This window comes from Halichoerus grypus, chromosome 5, assembly GCF_964656455.1.
Source record: "Halichoerus grypus chromosome 5, mHalGry1.hap1.1, whole genome shotgun sequence".
Lineage (NCBI taxonomy): Eukaryota > Metazoa > Chordata > Mammalia > Carnivora > Phocidae > Halichoerus > Halichoerus grypus.
Window position 1 is genome coordinate 980,866 of NC_135716.1, and position 21,248 is coordinate 1,002,113.

Genomic DNA, 21,248 nt, shown 5'->3' on the forward strand with positions numbered 1-21,248 from the left:
TAATCGATATGCTGGGCTTTTGCTCTGTGAAAGAACTGTCAGAGTGAGAAGACAAGCCACAGATGGGAGAAAATGTTTGCAAAAGATGTATCTGGTAAAGACATGTTACCCAGTATGTTCCAAGAACTCGACAGTGAGGAAACAACACAGTTAGAGAATGGGCCAGAGACCTTAACAGACACCTCATCAAAGAAGATACACAGATGGCGAATAAGCATATAAAAGATGCTCCACATCATATGTCATCAGGGAAATGCAAGTTAAAGCGAAATCCCACGACACACCTGCTGGAATGGCCAAAATCCAGAGCACCGACAACACCAGATGCTGGTGAGGATGCGGAGCAACAGGAACGCTCACTCGTGGCTGGTGGGAGAGCAGAACGGTGCAGCCACTTTGCGGGACGGTTTGGAGATTTCTTACAAAATTAAACACGCTCTTACCATGTGATCCAGCAACCATGGCCCTTGGTATTTACCCCAAAGAGTTGAAAACTTATAGCCACATCAAGACCTGTGCATGGATGTATGTAACAGCTTTATTCAGAGTCACCAAAACCTGGAAGCAACCGAGACATCCTTCGGTAGGTGAACAGATACGTGACCCGCAGTCCATCCGGACGATGGGATGTTATTCAGCGCTACATAGAAATGAGCTCTCGAGCCATGGAAAGACATGGAGGGACCTTAAATGCATATTGCCAAGTGAGAGAAGCCAGTCGGAAAAGGCTCCATACTGTGTGATTCCAGGTCTCTGACACTCTGGAAAAGGCAGAACCATGGAGACAGATGAGTGGTTGCCAGGGGTTGGGAGGGAGGGAGGGACAGTCAGAGCACAGAGGATTTAGGGCAGGGAGACTACTCTGTATGACACTCTACTGGTGGACGCACGTCATGACATGTTTGTCCAAACCCACGGAAGGTCCAGCACCTGGAGTGAGACCTGAGGTCAACTAGACGCTGGGTGATGATGATGCTTCATGATCATGTCCCCGCGTAGGTTCATCGACCGTAACAAATGCACCACTAGTGGGGATGATGATAATTGGGGAGATTGTACATGAGCAGGGGTAGGGGGTGTATGGGAAATCTCTGTACCTTCCCCTCAATTGAAGGGAACCTAAAACTGCTCTAAAAAAAATAAAGCCTTAACTAAAAAAAAAAAAAAAAAAAGAAAGAAAAGACCCAAGACAGACAGGTTTGAGGAGAGCAGGAGTAGTGGTCCCCATCATATCTCCGTTGAATTCACCTGTCTGGCCTTTGCAGAAAACAGATGAATAATGGTGGAAGAAGACGGACGACAATGAACTTGAACAGGTGGCAGAACCGGTCAGATGGGCTGTGCACAACTGATTTGGCAAACGCTTTCCTCTCAACATCCATCACTGGGAGGATCCAGAGCACCTCCCCGCCCCAATCTGGCCAAGACAGCAATGCACCATCACTGTCCTCTCTCAGGACCAAGCCACACTCTGGCTTCCTGTGGTAATACAGCTTACAGGGAGTGTAGGAGGCAGAAGAAGGGCCCCCCACCCCAAATGTCCGTGTCCTGTTCCCTGGAGCCTGGAAATGTGCTGTGTTACATGCAGGAGGGAATTAAGGCTGCTAATCAGGTGACCTTAAAATAGGGTGATCATCCTGCATTATGCGGGTAGATCCAATGTAATCACAAGGGGAGAGAGAGGCAGAAGAGACTCGGAGGAAGGTCAGAGAGATGCAACAGTGCTGACCTGGAAGGCAGCGGGAGGCCACGAGCCAAGGAACATGGGCACCTCCAGAAAGTGGAGGACAAGGACCCAGATTTCCCTCTAGAGCCTCCAAAAAGGGTTGCCGTTCCCAAGGCCTTTATGGTAACCCACTGAGGCCCGTGTCAGACTTCTAACCTACAGAAGAGCAAGAGAATAAGTTTGCCCTGTGTTAGACTGATAGATGTGTGCTGGCTGCAGCCATAGGAAGCTAACACGGGAACCTAGATCGTCCTGGTGCCGCCCCGATCCTCAGACTTCCAGACGTGGGGAGACAAAACCACCAGTCTGGGGAAGCTTTCGGGGTTCGTGGATCTGGAGCTTGCTAGGACATCGTAAGGTAAAAAATAAATGGTTGTGCCTTGTACCTCCTTCCTCAAGAAAGAAGCCCAGTGGTGGGCAAGCCTGTTAGGACATCTGAGCAGCATCATGTCTCTGGGAATACCGCACACCCCATTTGCTGGGAGACCCAGAAGGCTAATGGTCCCAGCAGGGCCCAGAGGTTGTGGCTGAGGCATGAGCTGCCAGGCTGGGGCCACCTCATCAGCAGGTCCGACATGCTGTAGGTATTTGTGGGCAGAAGGGTGCCCTGTGGAACCGCTGGTGAGCCCCCACGGGAGAGGTGCGGCAGGGCTCCAAGGTTCTAGAGTAAGGCTGTGCCTTCCACGGCAGAACACTCTTCTTGGTTTGGAGAACAGCTCCTGACCTCCTGGCCCTGGTGGAGGATGGGAGTCCAACCAGGGCAGGAGAGAACATGCCGCCCGAGGAACCCATCACAACCTGCGGTCCTCACTCCAGGGACTCCTGGCATCGGGCGGATACAGCGGGAATCCATCGCATGGTAGAAATGAAACGCCGGGAAGGCCTGAGTCCCTTCCATGAGCCAGACAGCCGTGCCACGCTCTCCTCCCTTCTGTAGTATTGACGCCTCCCCTCAGCCCACAGCACAGCGGAGGAAGCCTCGGCCGGAACACACACAGCCGAGTCCACCCGGCGGCGCTAACTCAGACTGCCCGCCGTCGTCCTCCTCCGTCAGGAGACCCTGCGGGGCAGCGGGGCCGCGGGGCCGACAGTCTCCGGGGGGCACCTGGTCATCTACTCCCCATGGATGGGAAGAGTGGCCTGGGGGGCGCAGAAAACCACCCCCAGGACAACGGGGAAAGGCTTGGCTGGTTCATCAGGAGCCGGAAATGGACAGAGACAAGCAGGGCTGGGAAAGGCACGGGGGGGGGGGGGGGGGGGCAGGCGGCAGGAGCAGGCTTGGGGGAGCCAGCACGGGGGGCTGGCTCTGCCTCTCACTGTGACGGCCCCGGAGAGAGTCCACTGCAGAGGAGATGGACAGCCTATGGATGTCGGCCAGCCTCTCTCCTCGGCCACCCGGTGCTGCTGCGAAGGCCAGTGCATGGAGTGGCCGAGGGAGCAGGGATGCTGGGGACACTTGGGCCCAACAGCACGAGCCCCCCACACCAAGGCCGAGCAGACACTGTCCTGCCCAATCACGTTCTTGGTGCCAACTCCTATGCTCTGGCTGATGATTTGGGCAGGTCATCAGAAACGTGGGTGATGGCGACGAGACTGGGGGAGACGCCCCCTGAACGGACTTCTCAGAATAAACCCAGGCTCTGAGAACGGTTTGTCCGTGCGATGCTGACCAGGTGTCCTCACTGCAAAGGAGGCTCTGGGCTAGCAAACGGACACAGACTTGTTCCCGGCTCACAAGCCACGTGGCCACGGCAGCAGAGTGGGGCCCATGGACGTCCTCATCCTCTGGGTGCCCAGGCCTGAGTGCGGCAGTCCTACGGGACACCTTCCGTGCGAAGGGGACACCCTTTATTTTGGCTGACATGGGTTCCCGCAGGGAGGCTCCTACGGGCTCAGCTGTTCACACCACCATTGGCACAGACCTGCGGGCCCCTGAATGCCCAGTCCGAGCCCCCACCTCACAGCAGAAAGAGGCAGGGCAGTGGGGCCTGTCTAGCCTCACTCGCGCCCAGAACAGCTGGCCTTAGAGAAGAGGGGGCGGGCCTGCTGGAGACTCAGGACTCCCACCCTGTCAGCTCGGGTGCTGTTCTGAGGAATTTGGTGGGAGGCCCCTGCCCACCATAGAAACGGAAAAAGGGGCCCTCCTTCCCCGTGACAATGAGAGTGTGGCGGAAGTGTGGGCGGCCTCTCCCCAGGAGTAACAGCAGGCCACGGGGCACAGGTAGAGCGGGTTCTCGGTGGACCCGCAGAGTCGAGGATACAGCTAGTGCGGGCTTTTAATGACAGATGGGGCGTCCTGCTCAGACTCCTCTGGGGCCTGGCCTGTGTCCTCCACTCCCTCTCACTTCTGCCTCTTTCCCAGCCCAAATCTCCAGCTACTGAGTATCCTTCCAGCACATTCCATCTCTGCTTAAATTGCAGAGAATCAGTCCTACTATGCATACTCTGGAACCACGAGTAACAAACACGTCGCGCATATACAAGGCAGGACTTTACGAACCTTCAGTGGTCCACCGCTGTCCTCGGGACAAGGTCAGGCTCCTTGTCCTGGCCCTCGGTGTGTGGGTGGCGTGCTGGGAGTTCATCCTGGGGCAAGGCCAGCACCACCCACACAAGACCAAGCTTGTGTGAGGGTTGAGACCAGCCACTCTGTCCGGGACAGGCCAGAAGTGAAACGGGAGTCAGGAGGCGGAGAGACCAAGGCCAGGGTGGGAAGGAGAGAAACAGAGACCACAAAGACCTATCTGGGCACGAGGGCTTGGGCACGGGGTCACCAGGGTGCAGTCTCAGGAGACTGGACAGTGGAGAGGAAGGGGATGACGGGTCTGCACCTGGATGTGCTGGGGAGTTTGAAGACACCCAGGACAGGGCTGGGGGGTTGCGGTGGAATGTGGATGCGGGGCACAGGACGATGATTTGGTAAAGACTCAGCTCTGGAGGTCGGTGTCAAGAGACTACAGTGGACGATGCCTGCCCTGAGAAGACAGCCTGGGGGCGCCTGGGGTGCCTCGGGGGCTCAGTCGGTTGAGCGGTGGACTTCTGATTTCGGCTCAGGTCATGATCTCAGGGTGGTGAGAACCAGCCCCACCTGGAGCTCCCAGCTCTCTCTCTCTCTCTCCCTCCCCTCTGCCCCTCCTCCCCCATAAATAAATCTTAAAAAAGAGGACTACCGCCGCCGGCGACAGAGGCCCCGGGCACAGGCGCCCGAGACTGAGCAGGAGAAGCACGGTGGGACACGAAGGTGGTGGCCCCTGTCCAGTCCCCAGCGGACCACCGCGCGTTATAGGCGTGAGGGAGAGGGACTCCCGGACAGGCCGCGCCCCTGGGAGGCGGCACCGGGCCGACCCCGCCCAGCCCTCGCCGGGAAAGCACGGAGCTGCTGCGGTCACAGAGAAGGCCGGGCTTCAGCTCCACCTGCCCCGGGGAGGGCCACGCGGCTCCGCGAGCACCCGCGCGCGCGCACACGCACACGCACGCACACCACGCGTGTCCCGGCCCGGGGCAGCCCCCTTCCCGCCAGCCCGCCCGCAGTCCTGCCCATCCCCTCCGGCCCGAGAGCAGAGCGGACGCGGGGCGCGGGCTCTCACCTGCGGGGGCCTCTGGGCACTCAGGGGCCGCGGGCCGCTTGGCCGGCTGGCCGGTCTTCCTCGGCGGCTGGCGGGTCTCTCTCGGCTTCCCTGGGGGAGGGGGAGGTCAGTGCAGTGGAGGCGTGGGCCCACCCCTTCCCATCACCCTCCGGAGGCGTTTATGCGCTGCGTGGAGGACAGGTGCTTCTTGGCGGTTAAGGGGCGCCCACCCGGGCATGTCCTCCCCAGCAGTCCGGCGGCGCCCCCTGGGGTGCCGCGGGGGGTGGGGCGCCCCGGGTCCTGAAGCCCTCGCTCTAACGAAGCCACGTGGGGCGAAGTCCCTGCCCCAGCCCTAACGCAGCCCGGCATCTGGTGCCCTGTCCTGTGTGTCCTCCTGTGCCCCCCAGGTGGTGGCCTGCTGTCTCCCTCCCCCTGAAGCTTCAGGGACAAGGGCTGAGTGGGAGGAGGAGGAGGGTGCTCCCAGCAGGGCTGTGCTAGGCAAACCAGTCAGGCCAGTGTGGCCGAGCTGGCTGGGATGGGGCCCTGGGCGTGGGTGTGAGTCAGCGGCCCCAGGCTGGGGAAACGCTGGGAAGGAGGCTGTCTGGGGCCTCCTCCCAACAGGAAGCCCAGGGGACGCCAGCACTCGGGCTGGCCCTGTGCACCCCCACCCCCACCAAGGTCCCCCGGGGATACAAAGGCCTTTGTTTCTGGGGCAGGGCAGCTGGACCCCCAACCAGGAGGCACCAAGAGCCCCTGCCCCACCCTAGGGCAGGCTGGACTGTGCCTTGCTGCCCCATCTCAGTCCACAGAATGCCATCGGGCCTTAGGCCCCGGCTCTTCCCCCAGCCCCCAGCAGGAGGCCACCAGGCTGGGCGAATAGTGTGTCACCTCCACAGAGCACCCCAGGCCAGCTTGGGCCCCCGGGGGGCTCCTCTGAGCCTGCCGGCCTGGGGGCTCCCAGGCTAGTTGGGTTGAGCTTGTCTGTGGCCAGGGAGGGTCTCCTCTGGATGGTCAGTGTGACTGGGATGCAGCTCCTGGGCCCGTGGGCCGGTGGGTTGCCCTGGACCAGGGGCAGGGGAGGCGGCGCTGGGGCCCGCCCAAGGCAGGACCAGACTCGTTGCTACACCCAGCCGGGATCTGGTTGCCGAGAGCCACCTCCTCCAGTTTCTCAGTCTCCCTCCCAGTCTGGCCAACGAGGCCTGTGGCCTGTAAAGTCCTGCGCCCTGTGTCAGCACGTTAGTCAGCCCTCGAGCCCGGGTGAGCCACCACGCCGCCGAGTCCCTATAAACTCCCCAGCGTGGCCCAGCCCAGCGAGTGGGGCCCGTGAGGCCCACAGGCAGCGCCGGGGCCTGGAGCTGCTGCACCAAGGGGCAGGGCAGGAGCAGAGGGCCCACCGTGGCCTCCCGGGGATGCCCGCTGCGCCCGCCTGATCACGGCTGGCCGGCGATGAGCCAGGGCCCCCAGGGAGCAGACTCCTGGTGAAAGGCGCCGGATCGGGGCCATGTCGGGGAAACGAAGTCGGGCTCGAAAACCCCGAGGCAGGAGGGCGGGCAGGGCACAGCAGGCCTGTGGGCAGCAGGGCCCCGAGGCCAAGCCCCCGCCTCCCGCCGCAGGGGGCCCTCAGGACAAGGTGGGGGTGGCCCCTGCGGAGCACGTGACCAGCAGCAAGCCAGCTGCCCAGGGACACCCCAGGGTGGCCACGCCAGAGCGGCCACAAGCAGCCGAGGGGCCAGTGCAGGCCACTGCTCTGGGGTCCGAGCTGGTGTTAGTCCCCGCTGCGGACATGGAAGGCTGTGGGGCAGGGGGCCTCACACCGGGCCTGGGTCCCGAGCTGCTGAGGTTCCACGAGGTCCAGCTGTGCCTGGCCCAGGAGCAGCGGCTGCTGGAGGACCGGCGGCGGCAGGTCCAGCTGCGGATGCAGCTGTGGCAGGAGGAGCAGCTGTGGCAGGAGGAGCAGCTGTGGCTGCAGCAGCTACGGGAGGAGCAGGCCTGGGTGCGCGTGGAAGGGCTGGAGCTGGCCCTGGCGCTGGAGCAACTCCGCAGCGAGGGCCTTGAGGTGCTGCAGACCCAAGGCCAGGTAAGGGGGTGGGGAGGCTCCGGACAGTCTGTGGGGGTGTGGTGGCCATGCAAGCAGCCTACAGATTCCTGCAGAGGGCCAGGGCGCCGGAGGCCGGGATGGCTGTGGGATAACGGTGGGCCCTTTTCACACGCGCGAGGTGAGGTGTGCCCACCACACAGGGTGCTACAAAGGCCATGTGAGAGCACGCCCTCCCAGGCTGGCCCCGTGTTTGGCAGGTAGAGGGTGCCCAGAAAGGACACTTGTTCAGGGAAACTGAGGCAGAGGTATTCCTGCAGGGGACCCAGGCATCCTGGCCAGGTGGGCCAGGGCAGGGAACTGCTGGAGCTGTCCAGGGCAGTGTTTGGGGTGCACAAGGGGAGGGCTGCAGCAAGGCCCTAGGTGGGCAGTCAGCAGGTAGCAGAAGTGAGGAACATGCCCACCCTCCCCCCACCTCCAACAGGGCTTCCTGGCAGGCTTCCTGGCTGCCTGCCCTGCCTCCACTGTTTATTGCAGTCTGTGTTCCCAGGGCTTGAGATCACAGAAGAAGCATGCGGCCCTGAGCCCATCATCCTCATTCCAGAAAGGCTGCTTCCTCAGACGCCGCTGGGGCTATTTTTGGAAGCTAGGGTCTAACCCCGGCTTGGCATGGGAGAGTAGTCACCGTCACCCCAGCAGGGCGCGTGATCCGCGAGCTCTCTGTGGTCCAGGGACTTGGGTCAGCCCCCCTCCGAGCAGAGGGGCTGCAGCTGGGGGACAGGGTGGGTGCTCCATTAGCCAACACGGACCCCAGTGCAGGCCTGGATGCTGGAGGGACCCAGAACTGCAGGCTGGAAGGTCTGACAGCTTCACAGAGAACTCATGGGTGCCATGACAGAGAAGAAATGGGACTGAGAAGGGAAGGACAATGGGTGGGGGTAGGAAGGAGAGAAGGGGCCCTTCCTGACCCACAACAGGACGGAACCAAGGGCAAGCTGTCACTATTCACTCTAGGAGTGGCTATGGAGAAGGTGGCCTGAGAGAGCAGCTGTAGGCAGGGAAAAGCAAGGGGATGGCCCAGGTGGAACGGAGGGTCAGAGTGGACCACACACTTAGCCTGAGAATCCCCAACATGCATTCTAAGTGAGCTGTCTCAGAACCTGTCTCCAGTCCACGTGGGCCTGCATTCCATCTCCGTGTTCTAACGCTGTGCGGCTCCCAATACTGCTCCCTGATCCCCCCAGGGGTACAAGTCTCAGAGTCAGGGTCTGGAATGGACTTCTGAGCCCTGAATCCTCGGTCTACCATACCAAGCCCGACTCAGAGATCCCTTGAAAGCCACGCTCAGAGGGAAGGGTCTTCTCAGAGCATCTCTGGCAGCTGCAGCGAGGGGCTCACAAGTCAGTGTTGGAGTGGAGGTGCTCTGGAGGTCAGACTCACTTACCAGCAACAGCTCTCGGCTGGGCTCCAGGGAGGGATGGCTGCCACTTCCCTGATGCAGCTTTGGGCACCCCCTTCTTGTTGCTCATTTTCCTGGGGGGAGGTGGGAAAAGTCAAGGAGTGTGTGCTTAGAGTGGCCTGTGTGGACAGATAGCCTCATGTCCCCCCCCCTCCCCAGCTTCCTGCCGGCTTCCAGGCCCACCTGCCTGCCCTGCTTTTCGGCCCGAGTGTGCCCAGCAGCTTCTGGCGGAATGCTTGCAAGGACCTCTGGCCACAGCTCATCCCCCTTGCCCTTGCTCACCTGCCTCCTCCACTCCCTGGTTCATCCATCCTTTGGTCCCAGGCCCTGACCGTAACCTCCAGGGCTGGGTGTCTCGTACCTATGTCCCTGCTCTGAACCGCTGGGCTGCAGCTGAACAAGCTTCATTCTAATGCATAGCGCCACCCTGCTCTGCTGAAGTCGACATGCTTCCCCACTGCCCACAACCCACCCAAAACACCAACACTTCTGTGCCCCCAACCCTCTCGTGTTGTTGTCAGGGCCTGGAAGCAATGCCTTTCTCCCTAGTCCAGGCAGCTGACCCCAGAGTTTCTTTCCCCTGGGAGGCCTCCCTTGGCCCAGGTTGGGTTGGGTCCCCTCACCGCCCCCCCGCGCAGGTATGGCACGGCAGTCTTGCCTGGGCACTGGTGTGAGACACCCTGTGTCTGCGTGCCCACCACCTTCTGCTGGTGGGGTGTCTCACAGTGTTTGGGGAGGGAATTAATGAAACTGAGAGCAACCCTGGAAACCCAGAAGATGGGATCATGCGTCAAGAGGGACGAGGAGGAAGGTGACCAGAAAGTGGCAGGAAGAGGATTATTCTGGCATGGATTGGGGAGGGAGAAGCTTTGGCAGGGGACTTGGCTTGGACACATGGTTGACCGCAGGGCAGGCCCTAAATGGGATCCAATGGGGAACTGGGGTTCTGAGCAAGGATCTGAAGTGTTTAGGGGGACTGAGGACTTCTTGAGGGGGGTCAGTATGTGCTTACGGGGTCCCCTGTCCACGTGGAGCAATGCTAGCAGGGTACCTGCTGAGTGAAGGACTCTCAGTGTTCGTATGGGGTCCCATACATGGGCATGGTTCTGTGGGGGAGGATCCTGGTGCTTGTGGAATCTTGTGCCAGGGGATCAGTGAATGTGGGCTTCCCTGTGTGTGAGGGCTTCCCATGTGCATGCGGGGTCTCCCATGTGCGTGGACGTCGGTGTGCGCCTGGATGATAGGCGTGTGGAGTTGGTGTGCACGTAGGGTCCCGTAAGTATGCAGGGATCCCTGTGGTGCCTGTGGGGTCCTACGTGCACGGGGGTCAGCATGGGTGTGTGCAGGGTCCTCTATAAGTGGAGGCGTTGGTGTGTAGGGAGGTAAGTGCATGTGGCATCCCTTGTGTGTGCGGGTCCTGATGTGCCTGTAGAGTCCTCGTGGGAGTGCCTGTAGGGTTCAATCTACCGGGGGGCATTGGCCTGGGAGGGGACTGGTGTGTGGGAAGGTCCCTTGTGCGTAGGTGCGGGGAGGGGTCCGCGAGCGCAGGGTCTCTGTGTGCCAGTGGGGTCCCAGGTACTTGTGAGCATTGCGTGCGGAGAGTGGGGGGTCCTCTGTGAGGGCGTCGGGTTAGGGGGTGCCCCGGTGCTCGCGGGGTCCTCAAGCCCGGGCCCGCTACTAGCTCGGCGCCGCCCCTGCGGCCTCACCTGCCTCACCTGCCTCCCCCAACTCGCAGGCAGGGCGAGAAGTCCCGCCCCCTACGGCGGGCTGACCGGTTTCCTAGCGACGGAGCCGGAACTTCCGAGTCACCTCGACTTCCGGGGCGAGGGTCAGGGGTCAGGCATAGGGGCCTAGAGCTTCGGCGAACGGATGGGCGCCGGGGGCGGCGGGCCCCGGGAGGCGGGGCCTCGGCGGCGGCGGCGGCGGCGGCGCCGGGGCGCCCGGGGCCGGGGGGCGCGGCGGGGACCGGGGGCCGCGGGGGCGCGGGCGGCGGCGGGCGGCGGAATGCGGGCGCGCCGCGGGTGGGGCCGCCCCGCCCCCAGGTGCTGCCCGGGCAGGCCGGCGGCGGGAGCGGCGGGCGGGGCGGGGGCGGGCGCGTGAATCAGGCCGCGCGGCGGGCGGGCCGCGACAGGGAGTGGCTGCCGGACCGACCGGACCGCGAGGCCGCTGGGCGGCGGTCGGCTCCTGCTGCCCTTGTCCCGAGACCCCGCGCACCTGGCCAGGTAGGGCCCCCTCCCCCGGCTCGAGCGGGGCGGGGCGCGCCGGAGGGGAGGCCGCGGCCGGGCCCCCGGGGGGGGCAGGGGCGGCGCGCGCGGCGCCCCTCCGCGCGGCCTCACCTGGGCGGCGCCCCCACCCGCACCTGGGCCCGGGCCGCGCGGCGGAGCGCCGGGCGGTGGGAGCGCGGGGCCGCGCCGGGCCGGGCCGGTGGGGGGAGGTCTCCTGGGCCGCGTGTGCCGGCGTGGCCGCGAGCGCCCTCGCACGACGCCGGTCCGGCAAGAGCGGAGTGGGAAGGGGCCCCGGGCTCCGGGGCGAGCCTGCCCGGGCCGTCCTTACTCGCTCCCGCCCTCGCGGCCTAGCTGGAGCCTGGGGAGGGTGCTGGGCCTGGCCTGGACCCGTCCCTGAGGGGGCCCCGCCCTGGGCTCCTTGGACCGGGGGTGGCTGGGGAGGCCGAGGCGCAGTCTGGTGTCCTGCGTGAAGTGCCGGGAGAGCGGAAGGCCCCGGTACCCTCGCGCCCAAGTCACCGAACTGGGGCGGGTGGATGGGACACCAGGCCCAGGCAGCCGCGAGCTCCTTGGGCGCACTAAGCCCTTCTGGCCCTGCGGGGCACCCCCCGAAGACTACAGCTCATCAGCTTCAGTCTGTGCGTCCCAGCTGGCCGAATCCCACCCCCAGCCTCGTCCCCTGGCCAAGGCTGGCACAGGCTTCTGCGGGGAACCCGTGCTCCCACCTGTACGGCGCGCACGGCACGTCGCCTTGTGCTCCTTCCGGTCACTTAGAAAACCCACCTCCTACCCAGGTGGGAAGTCCCTCGGTAGGGGCCCACTAGAGCCCTGAGGGCCCTGGATGATGTGTCCGCCTTGTGTCAGGGGTCAGAGGTCAGCAGCAAAGGAGCAGATTCCTGCTGAGTCATTGGCCTGGGTGGGATAAGTGCCTCTGCCTCCCTCCGGACAGGCGTTCAGTAGGCAGATGCGTGAGGAGCCACGCTGTTGGGGCCCTGTCGGGGGCTGGAGAGTGGCCGCTGCCCAGTTCACAGTTCAGGGGTGTGCAAGGTGAAAGGAAGGAAGTCAGTGGGGTCACGGGTATTACTGTGTGAGGCCATGCAGGGCTCCCTGGTGTGGGCACTCAGGATAGGCACCCCGTTCCTGATGAGTCCTGGCTGCTGCGGGGGCCCTGGGCACCGTGGCACCGCCCCCCCCCCCCAGCTGCCGCCAGCCTGGACAGTTTCTGTTGATTCCCCTTGTCAGTGAAGTGCAGGGGACTGCAGGGTTCCCCAGCTTGGGAAGTGCCCCCAAGCCCTGCCTGGTCTGACACTGGCCCCACCCAGCCACATTCCAGGGTCTCCCCCCCCCCCCCCCGTCGCATACTGTGGGCGAGCCCACTACAGACAGACCCGCACCTTGTGCCCCAGCGGGGTCTGCCTCTGAGGACAGTATGGATGTCTTGTGTGTAACCACGGAGGGTGGTGCCCCGAGGAAGGAACGGCAGAACAGCTTTCCTGCAGACCCTCTCCCAGGTATCATCTCCCACCCCCACGGCACGTCCAGTCTGCCTGTCACCCCCCAGGAGAGCAGACAGGAGAGGTCCCTCGGGTCGTCATACACAACAGTCTCAGCCCTGACATTCTCCAGTGCCCAGCTGCCTCCGACCACCCAGTGACCCCGGCCAGTCAGCAGCAACCAGCTGCCCCTGTGGACTAGGGCACGCTGTGCGGTCTGGCAAGACCAGCATCCAGGAACCTGAGGGCTGGGTGGGATCCGAATCCAGCTCTGTCCCAGCCCCAAGCGGCGGCTGGGGTGGGGTGGGCAGCGCCTGGGGCTCTCCTTCCAGGGTAGGAGGAGGACAGGTATCTAGGCAGTTCAGGGATTGGATTGATGCCCCCTGGGGATCCAAAAGAGGCCCCCATGTGGCCTTCCAGAGCTAAAGGCAGCTTCTCCCAGCCTAGGCTCCCTCACAGGCCCTTGGGAGGCAGGTGGACTGGAGTGGACCGGGCGGGGCTTAGGTGTCAGCGTGAAGTTGGGACAAGGGGAGAGGCACATCTGGAGCCCAGGATGAGCCTGATGGCCACAGCCAAGGGCTCAGGCTTCATCCAGAGCACAGCGGGGAGCAGGGCATGGCCAGAGACAGAAGACCGCCACTGGCATGCAGGGCTGGGCTTAGCCATGCAGGACTCTAAGCTTGTGGAGAGCCAGGAGGCTGCTGCCCGGATCTGCCAGGGGGTGTGGCTCGGGTTTTTATCTAAGGTGGGACAGTGGCTAGAAAGGTGGATGGGTGAAAGGGAAGGGAGTGGTCCTGGTGGACAGGGACAAAGGGCAGGGGTCAGAGTTTGGAGGGCTGTGAAGTCTGCGAATAGGTTGGGGCTCAGAGTGTGTGACCCCATAGGACAGGTGCTGAGGCCTGGGGCAAAAGTGACAAGTTTTGTGGGCTGAGCTCACATTGGGCCAGGCACGGGAGCAGGTCAGCCCAGGCAGCTGCATTTTACAGTGGAGGTAATGAGCCAGAGAGGCCCAGCGAGTGGCCCTGGGCCCCCCCTCGCCCCCCTGTACTGCGGACAGAGACACACAGGTGGGGGGCCACCTGACTTGTTCAGTACACGATTTCGTTCAGGGCCCACGAAAATGCACTAATGCCCAAATCAGAAGAAAAAAGCCAATATAATAAAGAATCCAGCCTGGATTATATTTTCTTCATGCCAACAATCATAAAATAATGGTTTTCTTTTTATGGAGGAAGGGGCCCACAAAGAAGTACCTGGGTCCCAGGGGCCATAAAGGAGCCCTGAGTGGGGGCTTCGTGCAGCCAGAGCCCCTGCCTGGAAACCAGGGTGCAGGCGCTCCCGAGGGCCCGGGAGGAGGAAGGGCCCCACCAGCACGGAGCAACATGAGACAGGGCCGGGCACCCTCCCGGCACCCCGCCAGCCAGGGGGCATCCTGGGACCCGCTCAGGGTCACAGACAGCCCCTGTACAGTGTGTCTACACATGGTGGGGGGCGGGGAGCGGGCCCCGTGCCGCTGCCCCAGGAATGTGTCTCCCTGCCCCTCCCCAGGCCCCTGGCCCCGACATGGCCCGTCGCTCCCAGAGCTCCTCGCAGGGGGACAACCCGCTGGCACCTGGGTACCTGCCACCTCACTACAAAGAGTACTACCGCCTGGCAGTGGATGCCCTGGCTGAGGGAGGGCCAGAGGCCTACAGCCGCTTCCTGGCATCTGAGGGGGCACCTGCCTTCCTGTGCCCTGAGGAGCTGGAGCACGTGAGCCGCCACCTGCGGCCCCCACAGCATGTTGCTCGCGAGCCCCCCGAAGGCAGCCCTCCCAATGTGGACATGGATGGCTCCTCGGGCACCTACTGGCCCATGAACTCCGACCAGGCAGTGCCTGAGCTTGACCTGGGCTGGCCCCTGACCTTCGGCTTCCAGGGCACTGAAGTCACGACGCTGGTCCAGCCACCACCGCCCGACAGCCCCAGCATTAAGGACGAGGCCCGAAGGATGATCCGCTCTGCCCAGCAGGTGTGCTGTCGCGGGCTGGGTGGCCAGTGGGGCAGGGCCCGAGCCGGACCTCGCAGCATGAGCGGAGTGTGCGGTGAAAGGAAAATACCAGCGTTTCCAGCTTAGGGGGCAAGGGCGAGGCCAGGGCCAACTGGCCACGCCTCTCCAGCCTTCGCGCTACGGCACAGGCTCCCTGGCAGCCAGCTTTGGGGGGCGCGAAGCGTTTGGTTATTGCAGGCTGCGGGGGGCACGCTGCACAGTTTTGCTTGCCCTTGGTCATGGCCAGTGCCCAGAAACTCAAGGGCCCTGGGACGCTAGGCCCCCTTCCTGGTCTGGATTTATGGTTCAGAGAATTCTCTAGTCGAACCTTTGACCCAGGCTTGACCCCACCAAACAGGTGGCAAACAGCAAAGGGAGCCAGACATGGAAGCGGAGGCAGCAGATCCAGAAGCTAGAGACCCCCAACTGCCCTGTGCACCCTCTACAGCGGTCTCCTCCCAGGGGCAGAGCTAGGGCCTGGGCTCGGCCATCTAGGGCAGGGCAGTGTGAGGTGCCTCTCAGGGGCCTCATTTGCCTTGCCCCTTCCCCAACAGGAGGTAGGCCCTGTGCCTGCCTAGGGCTCCATCATGGGCCACCCACCCACCAGCAGCCCCACACCCCCTCTGGTAGGCCTTTTCCTCCTGACTCCCCTTCCCTGGCAGAGCCCCATTCTCCCATGGGATGGGCTAGAGGGCGATTTGCTGTGTTCATGGGTGATCCTGAGGCCTTGCCCGGGCCAGGCAGGAATGGCTAGAGAATAGTAGGACAGCAGAGGGGTCTGTCCTCTGTCCCTAACCTGCCCCCCGCAGGTGGTGGCCGTGGTGATGGACATGTTCACCGACGTGGACCTGCTTGGTGAAGTGCTGGAGGCAGCGGCTCGCCGGGTCCCGGTCTACATCCTCTTGGATGAGATGAATGCGCAGCACTTCCTAGACATGGCCGACAAGTGCCGCGTCAACCTGCACCACGTGGATGTGAGTGACCCAGGGGGTGTGTAGGGAGGTGGAAGACTCCCCTGCAGAGACCTAATGCCTCTCCCTCCCCAGTTCCTGCGCGTGCGCACTGTGGCAGGCCCCACCTACTACTGCCGCACTGGGAAGTCCTTCAAGGGCCACGTGAAGGAGAAGTTCCTGCTAGTGGACTGTGCCGTGGTTATGAGTGGCAGCTACAGGTGCGCGCAGCCCGCAATCCCGACACCTCCCCACCTAAGGGCCCCCGCCTAAGGACCTCGCCTGCCCAAGCCCTAGTCCAGTAGCCCCTGACACAGCACCCCCCCTCCGGTCCTTGCAGACTTGACGCTTCAGAACCACAGGTGGCCTTGCGCGTCCCCGCTGCTGCTCAGCCCCGCCCCCTCCTCCGGCGCTGGCCCCGCCCCTCTCCTTGACTCTGATCTTGACCCCCGCCCCACCCGCAGCTTCATGTGGTCCTTCGAGAAGATCCACCGAAGCCTGGCGCACGTGTTCCAGGGCGAGCTGGTCTCCAGCTTCGATGAGGAGTTCCGCATCCTGTTCGCGCAGTCCGAGCCTCTGGTGCCCTCAGCCGGGGCACTGGCCCGCATGGATGCTTACGCCCTGGCTCCATACGCGGGAGCCGGGCCCCTTATGGGCGGCCAGGTGACCGGGGCGCCGACCCCTTTCTCCTTCCCCAAACGAGCGCACCTCCTGTTCCCACCGCCTCGGGAAGAGGGCCTGGGTTTCCCCTCCTTCCTCGACCCCGACCGCCACTTCTTGTCTGCCTTCCGCCGGGAGGAGCCAGCGCGGATGCCCGCGGGAGCCCTGGAGCCGCACGCGGGACTGCGGCCGCTGTCGCGGCGGCTGGACGCGGAGGCAGGACTAGGGGGAGAGCTCGCGGGCCCGCGGGGCTTCTTTCAGGCCCGGCATCTGGAGATGGACACCTTGAAGCGGCACAGCTACGCGGCCGCCGACGGCACCGGCGCGGTGGAGAACTTCGCGGCTGCGCGGCAGGTGTCACGGCAGACGTTCCTCAGCCACGGTGACGACTTCCGCTTCCAGACCAGTCACTTCCACCGTGACCAGCTCTACCAGCAGCATTACCAGTGGGACCCGCAGCTCGCGCCGGCGCGGCCGCAGGGCCTGTTTGAGAAGCTGCGCGCTGGCCGCCCCGGCTTCGCCGAGCACGACGACTTCGCGCTGGGGCCCGGGCCACGCTTCCCCGAGCTCGGCCCCGACGGACACCAGCGGCTGGACTATGTGCCGTCCAGCGCGTCGCGCGAGGTGCGCCACGGCTCAGACCCCGCCTCGGGGCCCGGGCCCCGCGGCCTGGAACCCAGCGGAGCCCCCCGCCCCAACCTGGGCCAGCGCTTCCCGTGCCAGGCAGCGGCAAGGCAGGGCGCAGACGCCGCGGCCGACGCGGAGCAGGAGCGCAGGGGCGGGCCCGAGGGGCGGGCGGGGCTGCGGCACTGGCGCCTGGCGTCCTACCTGAGCGGTTGCCATGGCGAGGACGCGGGCGAGGAGGGCCTGCCGGCACCCATGGAGGCTGAGGCCTATGAAGACGACGTTCTGGTGTCCGGCGGCCGAATGGCCCCCGGGGACCTGCTCCCCTTAGCCTCCCGTGCGCCCTACCCGGCCAAGGGCCTGGGGCCCTGCTCCGGCGGCGGTGGTGGCGACAGCCCAGAGCGCGAGGGCCTGGAGGAGGCGGGGCTGGCCAAGCAGGACTCTTTCCGCTCGCGCTTGAACCCGCTGATCCAGCGCAGCTCGCGCCTGCGCTCCTCCCTGATCTTCAGCGCTTCGCAGGCCGAGGGCGCCGGCGGGGCCATGGCGGCCACTACCGAGAAGGCGCAGCTGCTGCACAAGGAGCAGGCGGTCAGCGAGATGCTGGGCCCCGGTGGCGAGGCCATGCGCTCCGCCACTTCCACCAAGGTGGCCGAGCTCCTGGAGAAATACAAGGGCCCGGCGCGTGATGCCGGAGGGCCGGGGGCCCCAGTCACAGTCGCCAGCCATAGCAAGGCTGTTGTGTCCCAGGCGTGGCGGGAGGAGGCGGTGGCGCTGGCTGGGGCGGGGAGCGAGCGCCGCAGCCTCGAGAGTTGCCTGCTGGACCTGCGCGACTCCTTCGCACAGCGGCTGCACCAGGAGGCTGAGAGGCAGCCGGGAGCCGCCACGCTTACTGCCACCCAGCTGCTAGACACGCTGGGCCGGAGCGGCACCGACCGGCTGCCCTCTCGCTTTCTCTCTGCCCAGGGCCGCTCCGCCTCCCCACAAGGGCGGGTCAGCCCCCCGCTGGAGGGGCCAGGGCCGCGCCAGGCACCTCACCCTGAGCCGAAAGGGAGCCCCACCTCGGCCTATCCCGAGCGCAGGGGCAGCCCCGTCCCCGCTGTGCCGGAGCGCAGGGGCAGCCCGGTCCCCGCTGTGCCGGAGCGCAGGGGCAGCCCGGTCCCCGCTGTGCCGGAGCGCAGGGGCAGCCCGGTCCCCCCTGTGCCGGAGCGCAGGGGCAGCCTCAGCCTTCCCTTCTCCGAGGAGTCTCCCAAGACTGGGGCCGCGGAGGAGACGGCCGGCGGCCCCATGGAAGTCTTGCGCAAGGGCTCCCTGCGCCTCCGCCAGCTGCTGAGCCCCAAGGCTGAGCGGCGCACGGAGGAAGAGGGCGGCTTCCCAGCGCCGCAGGAGAACGGGCAGCCCGAGAGCCCCCGGCGGCCGTCGCTGGGCAGGGCTGAGAGCACGGAGGCTGCCACTGGAGACGAGCGGGGCCCGCGGGCGCGCATGGGCTCCACCACGGCCAACGCCTTGTACAGCAGCAACCTGCGGGACGACACGAAAGCCATTCTGGAGCAGATCAGCGCCCACGGCCAGAAACACCGCGGGGTCCCCGCCCCGGCCCCGGGCCTGGCTCACAGCAGTCCTGAGCTAGGCCGCTCACCAGCTGCTGGCGGCCTGGCCCCTGACATGTCCGACAAGGACAAATGCTCGGCCATCTTCCGCTCGGACAGCTTGGGGACCCAGGGAAGGCTGAGCCGCACCCTGCCTGCCAGCGCCGAGGACCGCGACCGGCTGCTGCTCCGCATGGAGAGCATGCGCAAGGAGAAGCGCGTCTACAGCCGGTTTGAGGTCTTCTGCAAAAAGGAAGAGGCCGGAGGCCCGGGGGCAGGGGAGGGCACAGCAGAGGACGACACCAGGGACAGCAAGGTGGGCAAGTTCATGCCCAGGATCCTGGGTACTTTCAAAAGGAAGTGAGCCTCCTGGCGCCCCAGCCCTGGACCAGGTGCCCCCTCGCTACCACCCACCAGGCAGAGCACCTGGCTCTCCTCCCCTCAAGGCGGCGTGGAAGCGGCTGAGCACCGCCAGAGCTTGGCTGCGCCCGGAGCTCACCCAGTAGCTCGCCTGCCTTTTGCCCTGGCCGCTCCCCGCTGGGGCGCCAGCCCCTCACTGCCCCACGCCTCACTCCTCCAGCTCCACCTCTGCCCCTGGGCCCTGAGCCTCCCATTCCTGCGCATCTGCCTCCACCATCTCTCTGGGCTTCAGGTCCCCTTTAGACCTTCATTCACCTCAGGGCCCCATCTTTTTGTGCCTTACGCCCCCACCTTTTGGGGGGCCCATCTCTTTGTGCCTCTGTCCCCCATCTTTGGGGGCTCCATGTCTCAGGGCTTCCGTGTCTCAGGGTTCGCCTCTGCTCACTGCCTCCTGGCTCTACGGCTTCCTCACAGCTGCCTCTTGCCCACCTCCTGGCAGCCCCAGCCTCTCCCCTGGCCGGCCGGGGTCTCCCCCTCCACCCCCGGTGGCTCAGGGTTCACTTCCTGCCCTGCTTGCGTTCCTCCTCACTGCCTCCCTCTCTGCGTCCTGGCAGCCTTTTCAGTGGCCCACCCTGGGGAGGCAGAGCTGGCTGACTGTCCTGCCAGGAGAACGGAGACTGACCCAGCCTCTCTTCCTGCAGGGCTGCAGCCGGCACCCCAGACCCCCACTAGGGGTGAGAGCACCGGGGGCGCAGCACCATAAAGCCAGGTCTCCACGCATGCTGGGCCTCGGCCCTGCCCTGGAACGCTTGTCCTCGAACAGCTGAGGGCAGGGCTCCGGTGTGGTGGTGCCTGAGCCCAGCCCATTGCTCCAAGGGTCCTGGTCCTTCGGGTGCGCAGCAGACCCCAACTGCACCCTGGTCTGGATCCTTCCCTCTTTGTCACCAACCTGCAAAGTCAAAGCTTCCCCACCTACCTTTCCTGTATCTTTTTCACCTCTGGAGAGTGACTTTGATTTGGAATAACACATTTTAACACCAAATGCTTAGGAAGTCCCCCACTGTAAGTGCTAGCATTGTGAAGTTAGTGTTTCTGCAACCCTTTTTTTTTTTTTTTTTTTTTTTAAGAATAAGAAATCGAAATCACGCAGACTGGGAAAGGATTTAAGGAACAAGGCCACTGAGCAAAGGCAGCAGTTCTGACTCCAGACAGCTGGAGAAGGGAGGGCGGGGAGGCTGGGGGATACTTTGGTTCAGGTGGAAAAGGTCACTGAGGAGCCAGATGCGCTGGAGTGTTTTTTGGCCTTGATGTGCTTGCTCACCTGTTCGCTCTCGCGTGCTTGGCGCGGCCCGTTGCTAAGGGGGAGCCCATGCAGCCTCCTGTCTGCATCCTCCACGTCGTGCTGAATAACACGTCTCAAATGTGATTCTGCACATTTTGGTGTTAACAATAAAACACAACAAAATATTCCAACACATTCCTAAATACATATATTAATCACCCAGTTAGTATATTGCAAATGTTAAGTCTTGGGAACTCACATTTCCCTCCGGACGGCACCACCCATCCCTGTGGGGCCCACTAAAGACCCCCCCCCATCTGTACTGCAGCCACATGGAACCCTGGAGACTCCACCTCACCTTCCCATGACCCGCTCCCCTAAACAGGCAAATGCTTTCATCCACTACTCCCACTCCTCAATTCCGCCAGCCCTCTGCCTAGGCACACCCCACTGGCACTCCCCTGGGGGCTCCTGATCACCAAGCCCAGCAGACACTTCCCAGCCCCCTCGCCCCCAGACACCAGTGCCCAGGTGTCCGGATCCCTCAGCCCCTCCAGCCCCCCCGTGTTTGCAGGGCTGGGCTTCCTGGGGCCCCACCTGCTCCTCTCTGGGCTGTGGCATTCCTTCCCACTGCCTCATCCGTCCCCCTCGTCCATCACCTGGGGGCTATGCCTCAGGCTCTAAGAACTCAACCGACTACCCACTGGGCAGCCTGGTCTCCTGACTGGCTCACCTCCAGGCCAGAACTGGGGCATTTACTCTTGCCTCCTTTCTGGGCCTCCTCCCAAGTCCTCTTGAGCTTTCTCCATCTCTTGCAACCACCTGGTCTGGGCCCACCCTCTGCCCAGCTCTCCCTGCCCTTCCCACCTGTGGCTCTCCTAGCAGCCAGCAGCTTTTACAGGTGAGCAGAGGTCCTGCTCCTGGCAGCCCAGCCCCCAACACAGCACAGGCCGCATCCTTTAGACTGTGAGCTCCAGCCGGGCAGTTGGGAAGTGGCCTGTGTGTTCCAGCCCCTGCCCGGGGTCAGGTGTGGTGCAAGGCACACCCGGAACCATGAGACAGGTGCCCACGGGGCCCCTTGGAACTCTTCAGCTCCCACCCCCCTGGACCCACCCCCCGCCAGGACAGACTGGCTGCCAGTCACTATTGGTGGCCCAGAGCACAACGGTCACAGTCAGGGGCTGTACCCTGGGGCACTGTCCTGTCCTCCCGTCCACGGCCACTCTCGCTCAGGGTCACAAATGCCCTCAGGTGATG

At 64.0% G+C, this 21,248-nt stretch overlaps 2 protein-coding genes across 5 annotated transcripts; one reads left to right on the forward strand and one right to left on the reverse strand.

The window, feature by feature from the left end:
- Positions 1-516: 516 nt before the first annotated feature.
- Positions 517-13,167, reverse strand: LOC118544112 (uncharacterized). Its single transcript, XM_078071651.1, has 8 exons — positions 13,041-13,167; positions 11,511-11,602; positions 11,123-11,259; positions 10,502-10,831; positions 8,772-8,860; positions 5,314-5,403; positions 4,227-4,375; positions 517-3,551 (listed from the first exon to the last, which is right to left on the reverse strand). The coding sequence occupies exons 1-7, from the start codon at positions 13,165-13,167 to the stop codon at positions 4,308-4,310; spliced, it is 933 nt and encodes a 310-aa protein (XP_077927777.1). The 3' UTR covers positions 517-3,551; positions 4,227-4,307.
- Positions 7,254-20,182, forward strand: FAM83H (family with sequence similarity 83 member H). Of its 4 annotated transcripts, none has more exons than XM_036105691.2 (5): positions 7,254-7,369; positions 14,050-14,511; positions 15,339-15,503; positions 15,576-15,700; positions 15,944-20,182. In XM_036105691.2, the coding sequence occupies exons 2-5, from the start codon at positions 14,065-14,067 to the stop codon at positions 18,711-18,713; spliced, it is 3,507 nt and encodes a 1,168-aa protein (XP_035961584.1). In that variant the 5' UTR covers positions 7,254-7,369; positions 14,050-14,064; the 3' UTR covers positions 18,714-20,182. The 4 variants fall into 4 exon arrangements, with proteins under 4 accessions (XP_035961584.1, XP_035961582.1, XP_035961583.1 ...); XM_036105689.2 differs by lacking the exon at positions 7,254-7,369 and adding an exon at positions 10,823-11,008; XM_036105690.2 differs by lacking the exon at positions 7,254-7,369 and adding an exon at positions 11,043-12,519.
- Positions 20,183-21,248: the final 1,066 nt, after the last annotated feature.